This window comes from Rhyacophila brunnea, unplaced genomic scaffold (genome assembly GCF_057557595.1).
Source record: "Rhyacophila brunnea isolate RB1 unplaced genomic scaffold, BYU_Rbru_1.0 scaffold_15, whole genome shotgun sequence".
NCBI classification, from domain to species: Eukaryota; Metazoa; Arthropoda; class Insecta; order Trichoptera; family Rhyacophilidae; genus Rhyacophila; species Rhyacophila brunnea.
In genome coordinates, this window is record NW_028232806.1 from 31,083,334 (window position 1) to 31,099,484 (window position 16,151).

Genomic DNA, 16,151 nt, shown 5'->3' on the forward strand with positions numbered 1-16,151 from the left:
AAATAACCAGAACAAAGAGTTTTGACTATAACTAGAGAGTATCACATTGATATTATATATTGTATCAGGGATTCCCAACCCTGCGAACGCAGGCGTAGGCGGGACAATGGACTTATTAATTATTGTTTTTTTCAACGATGAGCATAATAGAATGCGCTGATGTGAATCTAAATGACTGTTTAAGAATAGAAATATCTGTATACATTCATAACTATGAAAAATTGGTTGAAGAAATCCAATGCCAAAGATCCCATTCATTAAAATGTCATTATTTTTTCTTATATATTTTTTTGCATAGGTTGCATCCCCATAAAACCTATTTACATGTTATATGTTTCATTAAATTTATCACTGTTTTCACATATTATTTAATACTTCATTAATACAGTGACTAGGAATTATTATTTAAAAAATCGTACTATGGAATACTTATTTTTCAAATATATATCTCATTTCATTGGATAAAAGTGTGCCTGCCATTCCATTTCTGGGTATAAACTTGCTCCTGGTGAAAATAAGGTATATATATGTACTTACTATAATATTTACTATATACTATAATAATTATATATAATATAATATTTTAATGGTGATCCCATTACGTTTTTAGTGTGAGGTGAATAATTGGTAGTCATAGAAAATGACATATTCTGTCCGTTGGCACATTGAAAGATGGCGACTATGAACTCTTGTTTTAATCGTCATCTATGGCGACTTATTTTGACGTTATGTTATAATCGTATATTATCTATGGTTATAAGTTATAATATACGGATGGAATACTCTTGATAGATCGTGCAATCAACATACACGGTTACAAGCAGTCACAGCTAGAGTTGGGTATTTCCCGAGAAAATCTCAATCTCGAGATTCGAGATTTCCAGAAAAGAATTCTCGAGATATCGGGAAATTTAAAAAAAACCTGTACAAATCCTAAAATCAGTGTAAAAACAGACAAATTCCAAAAAAATATGATTTTTTTTTATTTGTGTAAGAAGACAAACAAAATAGAAGTTGGAAAACTAAAATAATTCAAAACATTACTTATTAAATGGATTTTCAAAAAACACAGACTGTCAATCGCCGCGTCTGACAATCGCGTACGCTTTTGAGACACGAAATTCCCTGATGTTGCAAAAATTGCGCTCATTTTGACTCGACGTTGGCTTAATTGTGTTAAATGCCCCGATCAGTCTTTGAACGTTTTGTGTTTCTGTCCACTTTTTTCATATAGAAAATCGTTATTTAATATTTGCTAATAAAGAAATCCCGAATCCCGAAAAAAGATTCTCGAGATCCGGGATTTACCGTAATGTTAAAAATTACAATTCTCGAGATTCGGGATGGAAAATCATGAAAAATTCTCGAGAATTCCCGTCGGGAAATTCCCGAAATCCAACTCTAGTCACAGCACAGTCAATGTTGCCAAATAAAGTTCCTTTATAAAATAATAACCCACAAAAACGGTGAAATTTAAATATAAAAGATAACCAGTCAGACAAAAGTGCTAAATTACCGTTAAACAATAATATTTTTTTTAAATATATATGTAGGTACTATCACCCAAGCATATTTTTAAAATATGTCAATGAATACCAAAAACATTTGCACCGCAGGCGACTTTTATTTACATTCAATTTACAACAAAGATATGCGACAGTGTTACTTTTATCACAATTGAAATTATTTATGGAGGAAATAGAATCAAATATTGCGCCACACTTATCTTGTTATGTTCTATATTACATATATGCAAACTTCAACTTTTTGAAGTAAAATAAAACACAATATTTTAACAACATTTTTATTGTAAAAAAATATATTATATTAAATAGTGAACATAGTAATTCCAGCATAGTCAAAATACATTGTGTAAAAATTTTGAGCAAATTATGGTAGGTACATCAATTCTTAGGTCACGCGCAGACTATCACTGACCACAGCCACCGATAGATACCATGCACTGCAGTTTGCATGCATTACATTATTTGCATGTATCATCCACATACACAGCATTAGCTGCTTTATAATTGAGTAGATTGAAAGCAAAAGACCTTCTCGTCATCTTTGAAATTCACAACAGTCTGAAATGTTCAAAATTGACTAAATGACCAAGTTATTTTTACTTTAATCAATGATCAAAGTAGCTCGATACAATTTACTTATTAATATAATATCGACTGCAGAAAGAAAAAATAGTTAACCCTCAGTTTTTTCAAAATAGGTTTTATTGGATAATAACATTGGAAAAATACATGCTGTGTCCAAAGGATGTTAGCAACAAATGCCGAAGGATTATCTAAATTTAGATTATTATTTTTTTTTTAAAGAAGGAATTGAAATGAGAAAAAGACTTAACTATCGTTTTAATTGGTTTTAATTTAATTAGCTGAATAATTAATATCAGATTGGAAACATAAACAAAATAATTATATTCGTTCACTGAAGGTTTGTCTATTGTATATTTTGTACCGAAAGCCATACACAAAAACGTTTTTGTGCCTCCTGTAAAATATGATTTGTGTGGGTTAAGTCCTTTTTCCTTTTAACAGTCGAATTATAATAGAATTTATAATTTACCTAAAAACCTATCAGGACTATGTCACTGCATACTTTTATGAGCATATCTCATATTTGATCCCATACTCCTACAGGGAAAACACCGATGGCTGTGGTTAGTGATTATGTCTGCACTTGTCCTTAGAGCCGACTCAACATGGCGGTATTATATTACATTTTATAAATTAGAATAGATTAATTAGATAGAACAGTTCCATGAATAAACAGAACATGTTATAACAAAACATGAAGAAACAGAACGGTGACAAAACAGAGCAGAACTATGACATTTCAGGAAAAATGTAACATTTAAAATATTAAAATTTTCTTATCTCTGTAATCTTATGCTGTACATATTTTTAATAACACGTCAGGTTTTCAATACGCCGTAAAAATTAAATTAGATACTCAACGGGACTCAACTCGGTGTTGCTGACAAGCTAAGTATACCTATCTCGTCTTAAGGCTATACTTCAGCTGAGGCATGGTCTAAAAATATCGTAACTAGGCGATGCGCGGATTGTGCAAATGACGCGAGCCGAACGAAATATAATCTGTCATAAAAATTCAACATGCGTCCATTTAATGTTATGTTTATTGTTATATTAGTAATAATAATAGTATATTCATTGACGTGTTTTCTTTTTCAAGTACATGCGTATCGTTTTTTAGTCATCTTTATACGATTTAAGAATATATTCCTCCAACGCCATCACAAAACAAATTGACGTGCTTACACCTCGCTGTCGGTCTCCGATTGGCAACGAGTGTGAAATTTTGTCCCACCTACTGTCGAAAATTATTTGCCGTTTCACTTATGTATGCTCTTAATCCATCCAATTTTATATTCAAAATGCTTGGGCGACTAGGTACAACGAAATAATGAGTTTAATAATTCTGTGGAGTTGTGCATGATTATCAAAACCAAACAGGTAAATCGAGGTTTTTACGCCGAATGGCCAGCATGTAGGGATTATAATTAATATTAAATATTTATGTATATTTCTTTTATAAACTTAAGTTTTATAAATATTTACTTAATTATTAATAAATAGATACGACAGAAATGAATGGTTTATTTTTCCACTGGCTGTCCTCTTTTGTCACCGTTCTGTTTATTCATGCTCTGTTTTGTCCGGTTACCGGACTAACTAACGTCCTATATAAATACCTAAGTACATTTTATAGATTCTCTTCAAATATTTCAGTCAAACTTACAGACATACTTATTAATAAGAAAGTTATAAAAATACAGCGTGTATTATTTACCTACATTACTATAACTAGATTTTATGGCATTTATTTTTAAGTTTGAGCAGTACAATACAGTAGTTAAAAAAATAATATAACCATTTATGTAGGTAATTGAATTAAAATATAAATATACCAATGATTACCCTCAATATTAAATAAACAAAACGTTTAAAATATTCACATAGGTACCTAATAATTTTATACCTATTTAATTAATTTTATAATATTATAATTATATCACATAACTTATTTTAGTATCACGAAGTATATATTATTATTATAAATTAACAGTTATAATATATTGATAACATATAATACAATCATTACTATAAGAAATCTCACATTTAGTAATATTCTCTTGATTATTCCCGATTCCGAAATGATTTTTGTTTTGAGATTTCAACATTATTTTTATTTATAAGCAATCCGACTTTTTTAATTACATTTTATTCGTTTATTAAAACATATCTTCTTAAATCAAATCATATATAAAACTGTGGCGAGGGGTGGAGGTAGGCTGTTAAGATTCGATATAAATAGAGCACATTAAACTTTGTCGGTCATACTGATTTGTTTTCATTTAACTAATACTTAATACAATTCGTAGATAGTGTTTTTAGTTTTTTAAATCCAATTAAACCCTGCCTAATCCAAGCCATAGTAGATAATTTGTCGAAAAATATTAGTTTATCTATAATCTAATTAGTCTATCTATATCTATAAGATATCTAAAATTATGCCATTGAACCGTACATAATTTTGGATATTATTATATAGATAGAAGAGTGCGACAATTTAAGCGTTGGACTATCACGCCGTGGGCCCCAGGTTCGAATGCGGGATCTGGCAAGTACACATATTGTTTTTCAATTTGTGTGTGAGTCAGGGTATGGACCTAATAGGTTGAGCAAGTGGCTGACATCCATTTCTCGTAAAAAAAAACGACAAAAAAATCTGTTAATACAAACCTCTACTCTGTGGAGGCCCATATGATCCTATTAGGATCGGACATGGTCGGAAAGAAGAAGAAGAATACAATTTGCAGATGGTGCAGGTTAGTTTTCAAATTTAATTAAACAGTGCCTAAACCAAACCATAATAGTTAACGTTACGGGCGATCCGACAAAAAATATGCACACTCTTTCAGTCATGCTTATTTGTTTTCGTTGAATATCTATGGTTTAATGGCATAATTTTAGATATTTTATAGATAAACGAATATTTTTTTAATATTATCCACTATGACTTAGATTTCGTAGGGTTTTATCGAATTTAATAAAAACTAACAAACACTATCTACACATTGTAATCTTAGTTCAATGAAAACAAATACGTTTGACTGACAAAGTTTAGTGTTCACTATCTATGTCGGATCTTAACAGCCTACCTCCACCCTTCGCCGCTGAATTATAAAGTAATATCCGAATACCAGAAATTTCATGATTGCAAATCGTAGTGCTTACACACCGTATGCGTACAATACATACATAAATCTATTAAACATAATATACGATAATTAAACTGTAAAAATTTTTCAAAATTTAGTTGAGGAAACAAACGTATTAGCAACGTCGACATATTATTATATAAAATAAACACTTGAAATATACACAGTAATTTGCGGAAAATAAAACTCCTGGCCCCTAATTTAGTAATTTCCCGAATATGTTTATATTATGTTTTTAAAAACAAAACATATAAGTACATGAAACATTATCTTAATTAAAATAGTGTTAACGTGGTACTCACGATCTAAAATCGAGATAACATCTCGCAAACTCAACAAGCGCTATCGAAAAAATACTCGCAAAGAAGCTCTCACCATGCTTACCAATAGGTAATAATTATATCTTACAGATTCAAGATGCCGAACCTAACTGCCGCACAAAAGCATGAAACTTTACGGGGGAGTCCAAAAAATATATTCTGTAATACATACACTCAACTTCTTGTTTAGCCGTTTCCTCACTCAAACAGCCAAAACACTTTTAACACTCGCAAAAAGATTGCCAACATTCAACTTGTCGGCGTGACGTTTAATGTAAATTTTATAATTAATCTTTTTTTATTCAACGAATAATTCACAAGATTTAAGAATGTAACATTTTAATTATTGAACATAAATAATTTTGAAAACACTTTTGAGAAAATATAATTATTACCAATAGAAAAAACCATTTTTGAAAAAAGTATTTGGGGTACTAATGAGCTAAAAAGCCGATCCTCAATAGTAGCTCAATTTGGAAAGCATAAGTTAGTTAAAATTTGTCACAATTAAGTATGACTCCTTTTGCATAGTGGTTATATGTGCATGGACGCAATACCCGAGATATGCAGGTTCGATTCCTGCAGGGTGTCTTACTTTTTCAAAAGTGTTTTCATAAATTATGTATGTAAAATTTATAGCTTAGTCGTATCTTGACATCAAGCTTTTTTTCTAATTTAGTGAATATTTCGAATATAATTTAATATTGCACTATGATGGAACGTTTCAGAAAATATTCACATTCCTTCCTCAATATGCTGGCCTTAAGCATCGAATTACTTGCGTACCGACATATTGGAATAGCATTATTGTCAATGCATATAATCAAAAATATTTGGTAAAACAAATAAATCCCATGGAATATCATGCTAATTGTTACTGGAATGCCATGAAAATTACTAGGACAGGAACTGCTACGACGCACACAATGTAGATGGAGGTACGAGGCTCGCATTCAGATATCACCACAAATTCTTCATTCCATAAGGAGTCGTTATCTCTTACTGGAACTTCAAGAATGACCTGTTAAACAATAAAATGGAATGTTAAAATTATTTATTTAATTAATAGACCTCGTACAAAATATAGTGCTGGATCGTCGGAATGGAAATTTTCGGAATTTCATCGGGGTAGGCGGGGCGCGAAGGGGGGAAGAGGGTACACCTCAGAGTAATGATATACAGAGAGCGGCTATTGTTTGGTAAAATGAAGCCGTGTTTCTTGCGTATAACACACAGTAAAACCTCGATTTAATCAACCAACTTTATCAACTTAACCATGAAACATTATACCATCATGTTGCTTCTCATTACGGCTACCAAATTTAAACACAACATAGTTAACCATATTATGTTCTACTAAAATAACTAAAAATAATCACCACTAACATTATATTTAACACAAAAACAATAAATTTCAGCAACACTTGCTCGCAGTTTTTAAATGAATGTAATCAGTCAAATTCATATCTACCGGCGACGTTTACAAAAAATATTTAATTCAGCCGTAGAAATTTTATTTTAATAGTCTAACGCAGTGGTTCCCAAAGTTGACTGGGCCCCGACTCATCTAACAAAAATTTCCAATCTTGGGACCCACCTCTTAGCTGTCTTAGAGAAAAGAGGGTATAAATATTGGTAATGCTCAGATTCCCTAGTGGCGAGTCGTGGAACTACTTAATGCTGTCTTATTTTGTTCTAATTGAAATAAAAAAAAAAAAATTATAAGTGTTACCAATATGAATGAAAAACTGTTGAAATAAGAAACACAACTTAAATATAAAAAAATTATTACTTAAATACCTACACCTGCAAGGTATTTTTACAAAGTCATTTCAATGGGAAGGATGTATTTGTTTCTTATTTTTCTTCATTACAGTTTTAGCATCAACTTCAACTTTAGTTACTTTTAATCGCAGTGAGTTTGATATATCCAATTTATTTCGGTATTTAGTTTTAATGTTAACCATAGCCGAAAATCCGACCTCATATAGATATGAGGTAGTAAAGAGGAGGAAGATTTTCATAGCTTCATCGAACATGCAAGGATAATTATCAGCAACTGAGAGCCAGAATTTCATTAACTGTTTACGATTGAAACTATTTTTCTGTGACGTATCTTCTGATAAATCAATGAGTTCTTCACTTGCTTTTGTTGACATACTAGTTGGTAAGTCGTCTTGAAATGGGTTACAAATCCAACGAATCAAGCCATCTGTAGTGCATTGGCAATTCAAATTATTATTATTTTATCACAATATTTTCCGTAACTTAAGTTTATTTCAATTTTTAAGAATTATAAATAGCTGAATGAAATATCAAATTTATCACTTTCTATTTTTTTAAATTCATGTATACAGTGGCGAAGGCCCACTCAATATTCGCTCGCGACCCATAGTTTGGGAAACCATGGTCTAACGCATATTGCGGAGATATAAGCATGCCGAATGCTTGCTTACTCACTCGTACTTATGGTTCGTTTTTGTTCAGGCCTTGGGGTACATTGTGCACTCTCGCTGTAAAGTGACCTATACTTAATATGACAATGTTATTGTAACTGCTTATAACTTACCGCGATGCATAAAATAATAGTGGAGGAAGTTTTGTCATTATATGGTTTTGACATAATTTCAATGTAACTTTAATGTTTTTATATTTACTCAATGAATTCATTTTATGTCACAAATTATGTAAATACTTAATGATATGAATGCGTTATGTGAAGCTAGAAAGCTTAGGTACTGAATTGTTTTTAAAAGCTATTCTTAGAATATATAGTAATATTTCCTTACCTTTTCTCCACTAAAGAAAGCCAGCGGCATCGAGCATTTATCGGTGGAATTCTTGCACTCCATCACGGTCCCTTTCGTCAAGTTGTAAATTGTCTTCTGCATGTCGAACTTGACTCTGATGTAATTTTCCTGGACTTCATTTTCACTATTGAATACGAAGAAATAGTACCCGTTTGTTGGAACCCTATTGAGAGAGATATATATAAATTATTTAATAATAATAAAAGAAATATTTTTTTAGCTTATTGGTTTATTGACGTTTACCAATCACCAACCAGGTTTGATTTTTTTTGTCAGGACTAACAGAATTTCTCCATGTAGCTGTACCTTAAGGGTTCGTAGGGATCATCCCCACATCCATATTATCATTTCAAAAATTCACGTCAGATATTTTTATTATTGGACATAATATTCCTACTTCATTACATGGTTAAATGAACTAGGTACTTATTTAATTATTATTTTTGTGCATAAAACGGATAGCTATTTTACAGAGATATTTATTATTATTATACAAATAAATAAAGCAATGATTGTAAATTGTGTAATGACACAATGATGATTACGCGGTATTAAAATAATTAATTTAATTAAATAGAGTGAATGTACAAATTAAGACAGCTATAGCGTCTATTTTTCGCTGGGGTTTACTCGGTCCCATCCCGTCGCCGCCATACAAATCTCATTCTACAAAGGATGAGAACGCATTAGCGTTATAATACGCATACTGGGGAACGATTCAAATAATTATGCCCATGGCGAGTAAAAAAAGCTCGCTGAAAAACCGATATTGGTAAGTCTATACTTACTATTCTTATTAAGTCAGTTAATATTTTTAAACACATTTTTAGATGTGATTAAGTAACGTCTCAGACAATCATATTATTTATTCTGAAAAATTGCCCATTTCCCATTCATAAAATCATAATAACTCCAAAATCAATAAAAAGGTGATTAACGGCCCACATGCTCAGCGCTCGTCAAAGTGGAGCTTTTGTGCTATTTTCAAAGCATGGTCCTGGATATTCCTTAAACGTTGTAGATAATCTATTGACATAATTTTGAAGCCTTAGTATTATCCTTTATATTTATTTTTAACATTTGATGACTGCATAAAATATTTTTATTACATAAAATAGTATTCTTTTAAACCTCTTGCTCTAATGTTTTAGAATATAGTCATATTTCAGTACGTCCATGTGAAGTGGTGATAAGATTTTTTATATTTATAAATTTTTAAAAGCATTTATAAAACCATTTGTAAAATTTATGTCGACATTATTATAGTGAAATATTTACAATAAAAAATTTATTGATAATCTCTGTGATCCCAAATTTTACAAGAATTAGGCATTTCATTATTCAAAAATGGGCAAGATTTACACATTTAAAGATAACTTAAAAGATACTGATTATAAGCTATGTCTTTGACCATTCAAATGTGATAAACATTCTATGAAAAATGTTTGCTTTATAACAATTATTGACCTAAGAATAAGGTAGTATTTTTTTGAAATACGCCATTTATATTGGCATTTCCCAGTGGCTAAGCTACAACATACGGCCGTAGTCATAAATTGACAAACTATAAATGAATTAGGGAGTAAGATCATGTTAACGCGCGTGTTTTAACATGTACCTAACCGATTTTTTTAAAATGTTTTAAATGGTACTATTTAGAATAGCCCTGCTGCGCATCTTTTTCTATACATAAGGCTGCTATCGGCGGCTATCGAAGGTAGTTTATCATATTTATGTATTGAGTTGGTTAATTGTTACAATATGTTAACCGTCTGAACTGTCAAAAGGTGCTATGTTTTAACAACACTTCTCTTGGCAGTGTCAATTTTTAGAGCGAGATAAGATAGTTTTGACATTTTAAATGGCTAACTTATTGTAAAAATTATAATACCTTAATACATAAATATGATAAATTATCCTCGACAGCCGCCGATAGCAGCCTTGTATATAGTATAGATGCGTCGATATTGATTGATAATAATTATTAGTGTTAACACCATTGCAATAGCAAAAGGAGTTTGATTTGATAGTTAATGAACTAACATTATGATAGAAAGTTGCTTACTTCTAAAACAATAAAATATTATAAATTTTAAAATATAGTAACTAATTTCAACGCCTATGTTAAGTTAAGCCTCTCATACTGTGCTTTTATTAATCAATGCATATTTTAAGCATTATAAATTCACTAATTAGTATTCCCGGACGGCATTTTCTGCCATTTTTACAAACATTGAACAAGAATGACTACCTGTAAGTAATAGTATTAGCTCTGGCAATTTCATCGTGGTCTCCAGCTGATCCAGCCGACGCGTCGCACTGGTGATGAGGAGTCAGCGGTAGGTTCAAAATAAGACCGTCGCACTCAAGTAAAGCCTCTTCGCTCGAGGAGAAGGATGACCAGAACTCCGATCGCGACATGTCGTTGGCTGTGGTCTCGTTCACCACGACGTGGTGGTCTGCTATTCCGTCAGGCTCGAAACCCTAGGTGAAGTAATATCGATATTTGTATTAAAACATCTTTATTATTAAATATTAATATTTACGATCTATTTTGCTATTAGTGAAATAAACGAGCCATTTGGCACCCCATGGTATGAGCAGCCCTTCGGTAGACGGCAACCTACGTTGGAAAATCATATATAACACAGTTTGTGGGATCTAATATAATATATTTTAAAATAAAATCATTAAAAATTGTTCTTTTTCAACTTGTTGCCACCCCCTAAGCCCTGTCACCCGGTTGCTTCGCACCCCAATATCCCCGCTTGATGTAACCCTCTCTTTAGTATCTGTGTAACATTTTTGAAGTCTCTGGATTCACTAAAAATATATACATAAGTACGAAGAAGCTATTGACGGTTTAAGAGCGGACGTGCTCAGCGTGGGTCAAAATGGAGCTTTTTTTCTATTTTCAAAGCATGATCCTGGACATACCTTAAACTTTGTAGATTATCTATTTTTATAATTTTGAAACCTTATTATCCGTTATATTTATTTTAAACATTTGCGTTTAAAAAACATTCTAATGTTTTAGAATATGGTCATATTTCAGTACATAAATGTGCAGTGGTGTTAAGATTTTTTACATTTAATAATTTTTAAACGCAAATGTTTAAAATAAACATAACGGATATTAAGGCTTCAAAATTGTATAAATAGATTATCTACAACGTTTAAGGTATGTCCAGGATCATGCTTTGAAAATAGAACAAAAGCTCCACTTTGACCTACGCTGAGCATGTCCCTAAGTATATCCAGAGTGATCAACAAGTCGGTACCTCATTTTGTATGTAGCTGTGTAATATCCATATGGATGGTAAATTGAAATGAAAATAAATACATACCTATGCATTATTCTATTAATACTATCGACCAAAGGTACTTTTGATATAATTTGAATTTAAATTCTAATGGATTTAAGTTTTGTACTATTCCATTTGAGTCGTTTTTTGCGACCCGGTTTTCACCTTTCCGTATCTTCAGGCACTATATGCACTCACCAATAGGTAAATATACAATGATAACGAATAATTATTAGGGGTTGACGATGTATATGCCTATTTATAATGGTATTAGTTATAAAGGTTTTTTTACAAATACGTAAACTATTCATAATTTGTTTGTTATATTTTTATTGTGATCCTTGACTAATAAGTAGGTGATAAATCTTGTACCTATTTTATTGTATTAATTTATTATATAAGTTAGAATTATTAATGTGTTCGTTGTCATTGTGTATTTACCTGTTGGTGAGTGCACATAGTGCCCGAAGATGCCGAAAGGCGAAACCCGGGTCGCAAAAATCGACTCAAATGGAATAGTACAAAACTTAAATTCATTAGAATGTATGTGCATTATTTATTAGGTGTATATAAATATGCTGACCCGTCAAATTTAAATCTCACTTAGTGTCTATCTGTAAAGTCAACTGTAACTCAGAAAAGAGATGTTACACGATATATAATAAAATTACCGTTGGTACCTTTGGTGGTTCACAAATTTGGCAACCAATAGGTACAAATGAGGAGAGTATTTTCAAAGTGAACTTATTCCACTAGCTGACGAAAATGAGTTATGAATGCCAAAATTTAAAGGATATAATTTTGAACTAATATTTTTTGTGTGGAAGAACCTAATCGCATTCTATCCAGTAGAAAAATCATCTTCAAAGTTGGCGTTAGTTACAAAAGTAATTTATTCTAATTCTAAAAACATATTATGTAACATCAACACTTTAAATAGTTTTTTGAAGTTTACCAAAAATATGTTGAGGTGGAATAAGTTCACTTTGAAAATACACCCCTCAAATAGTAGATGTCTAATATATTTAGTTGTTCATTCGTGTGGAAAACGTACCTCCTCAATGGCGGCGTTTCCTTTCTCGTCGTGTTCATTGAGATCTTTGATAAGAGCAGGCTTTAGGTACAGCTCCCGTTTTTTTCGTGCTGCCGCATCTTCTTTGGGTTTCCTCAGTCTTTTATCTAAAACGAAAACATCAATAATGATTCAAAGACCAATCAATATAATGGTTATATTTTTTATTTAATTTAGATAGAAAATTATGTTAAAATATATAATTTTCTCACGTTTTTCTGATCTTTTCTGATCGGCCATAATCTCTAAAAGAAGTTTTTTGAGAGTATCGATTTTCTTGTCAGCTATATCTTCCTCCGAGGACATCGTTTCATTTGAACTGCTTTTAGAAATTGCGTCACTCTGTAATAAATTATTACATTTAAAAATATATTATCGCTAACGGGGAAAGTAACTTAAATAGTTCTAAAATTAACAAGATTTTATTAGGGTCAACTTGTAGAAAAGTTAGTATAATAATGACGGTCACTTAATTTTCGTTATACTATAAAACAACGTTTCACGATATTATATCTATTTTATAATTTATAGTACACCCGATCCTCTTTTTGCACGGTTTTGAAATAACACGGTTTAAAAAAAGTACAGATTATTTTTTATCATCTCTTATTTACACTGTATTTAACACGGTTAAAAAAAACGTATGTATAGTAATGGAACCTATCCACCATTTTTGTTTGGGCACCGTATATTTTTTTACACGGTTTTGTTTTGCACGATAGTCTTTGAAACGTATCCCCCGTGCAAAAAGAGGATCGGGTGTAGTATTATTTTTGCTCTAAAATTTTTGAATAAAGCCGTAGTTTCATTAAATTGCACATTTACAAATTAGTATTTTGTCAACCCACACAACATACCTATATTGAATTTATTGTTTACACACAATTCGTAAAGTATATTCGCTATAACTTTATTCTGGAGTTTGTAATTGGCTTACAATAAAGGTATTGATTAAATTGCAAAATTTTCGATAGGTATATAATATTATATATTCGCCACGATATACATAATATACTACGATTATTTAGTCTATCATTAGGTAGGATATAATATATTGCTTCTTTACAATTCAATAAAATGTTATTTCAAGCTAGTACGATTTTACAATAACTATCTCAAAATAAGTTAAATTAAGATTGAGGAACCTAGGTACATTTCAAATATAAACTTATGATATGCCTATCGTAAATACGTCACATTTTTTGAATACCAGAAAACCTGGACTGGAATGAGGCTATAAAGAAAATGGGCCAAAGTATGTAGATAGATTTTCACCATAGGGCATCATTAGAAAAAGGGAAATGGAGTAAGTCTATTCTACCATCACCACGAGAGGTGCCCTGATTTGTAGAGTCTCCTTTGAAGAGGAATGAGCTTAAGTTAATACTGAGGCTAAGAACAGGGCACACAATGGGCAAAAGATGTGATGTCCTCATGGGAAGAAGCGAATTGCAACTCTGCGGTGAATGTCATGTTTTAGAGGACATTGTACATATGGCACTACAATGCCTTAAATATGAACTTCACAGAGTACAGCTGCGAATTGCGGATATCTATGAGAATGTCGACGAATTGAAGGGTGTCCTGGCGTTCGGGGTAAGACGGAAGAGCTAGGCAAAATTGTAAAGTTATTTAACAGAATATGAGTGAGGACCTGATCGACGGATCCCCTTCTAGAAGAGAAGAGGCGATATGACAGCGAGTCGCAGTCAAAGCCTCGGTAAAATCACAAAAAAAACGTCACATCAATAGATGAGGACATGTATTTATTTATCCATTGTATCAATGTCCAAAAACTATCATGCGGATTTAGCATTGACGAGTAAGTACCTATATTGAATTCTGAGTTTATAAAAAAATACACTAGTACTAGGGATTGCAATACCGAATGAAAATACCAATACCTGTATTCATAAAATAATTGGAAAAAAGAAGTATCTACCAATAAAATATATTATGTGTAAAAATCTATTTAAAATATTTATATTTTGTAGCATGTGTTATTGTTTGTCACCACGAAGTAATAACTATGGAGGGCCATGGAAGTAAACCAGACATCGCGTAACCCGACAAAAAATACAGTCTTGTTAAGCCTTTAAAACATTTTGTTTCCACTTTCAGTGCCGAATATATCGATATTATCTGATTTTTAAAACCGGTATTTCGGTACCTTAAAATACTGGGATACCGGTATCGCAATCCCTAACTAGTACATAATCAAAAGTTTATGAGTACTCGGAAAATAGGCGAAAAATCATAGACATTTTATAGACAAATATAGATACATACTTACAGATGGATTCCAAATGAATTATAATATGTAAGGTCAGTATATAAAAATACGTACCTATCAGTGATACCTACTTATTTAAATCAATGAAGTAGGTGGGTATTATTTTTTCATCTCACGAAGGCATGTCCTCACCCGCCGATTGCGAGCGCATAACAATTAAAAATGAGATATTTATCATATTTTGAACGTTGGCAGTACGCATCATGTTGAGCAGAGTGGGGTGCACCTTCGTAAAGTAAAAAATCTATACCCACATAGAAAATAGTTGACAAAATCTTACTTGAGGACCCCGTAAGCTCTCTAAAGAACCACTGTCAACCTCTTTCTTCTCTTCAACGACGAGTCTTTCATTCAAGATATTCAAAATGTTCTTCCCCCTGTTTCCTAAGCTTGTCAACTTCGTAAAGATGTCCTCAAGAATCTCGCTTGAAGTCTGCTGAACTTCCTCGTCATCTTCAATCGCTTCCAATATATTTTCTTCCTAAAATATTTGACATTCGTATTTGAGTTAAGGTAATAATTTCCCTAAAATAAAGGGTAGATTTTGTATATTATGCATTATGCTAGTGCCCTGTAAAAACATACCAACCAAAAAGTGCTACTGTCGCCATTTTCGGAAAATGGCGGTCAATTTTCCGGATGCATTTTTGTAAAGACTGCGTTTCAAGAGAATTATTTCTAGGTTACCAGGAAAGGATTACATACTACATGCATAACCAGATAGTAGATGATGATTTGCATACAATATTATTGAATATTATTGAGTTTACAAGAGTTGGTTAATAAATAGCTAACCAATTTTTTTTATAGAAGTCTAATGAATTGGTGTGTGTTTTCAGGCTATCATTGTACTATTCCAGAGGAACTATTTGCCGATATTGTACCATTTTTTTATTTGTCTTGTGTGTGCAAAATTCGGAGTGATGATTTATGCCTTTTCTGAAATATCATTAAAGATTGTGTCATGGTTTTATATTTTAATAAAAAAAGACTTCACATTGTTCTATTTTATTTTGAAATTAGAAGTCACCTTGATAAATTGGGTTACCTACATCGTAAGATACACGAATTATATTACATACTTTTTGGAG

General features: G+C 31.6%; 1 protein-coding gene across 3 annotated transcripts in view; it reads right to left on the reverse strand.

The window, feature by feature from the left end:
- Window positions 1–5,885: 5,885 nt before the first annotated feature.
- LOC147075238 (uncharacterized) overlaps window positions 5,886–16,151 on the reverse strand; it is a 74,338-nt gene continuing 64,072 nt past the window's right edge. For all 3 annotated transcript variants that reach the window (XM_085943131.1, XM_085943132.1, XM_085943133.1), the window contains 6 exons: window positions 15,341–15,541; window positions 12,980–13,109; window positions 12,750–12,874; window positions 10,642–10,874; window positions 8,370–8,553; window positions 5,886–6,601 (listed from right to left, as the gene is read on the reverse strand). In XM_085943131.1, the coding sequence (XP_085799257.1) occupies window positions 6,455–6,601; window positions 8,370–8,553; window positions 10,642–10,874; window positions 12,750–12,874; window positions 12,980–13,109; window positions 15,341–15,541 (1,020 nt within the window). In that variant the 3' untranslated portion in view covers window positions 5,886–6,454. The remainder of the gene's footprint in view (window positions 6,602–8,369; window positions 8,554–10,641; window positions 10,875–12,749; window positions 12,875–12,979; window positions 13,110–15,340; window positions 15,542–16,151) is intronic.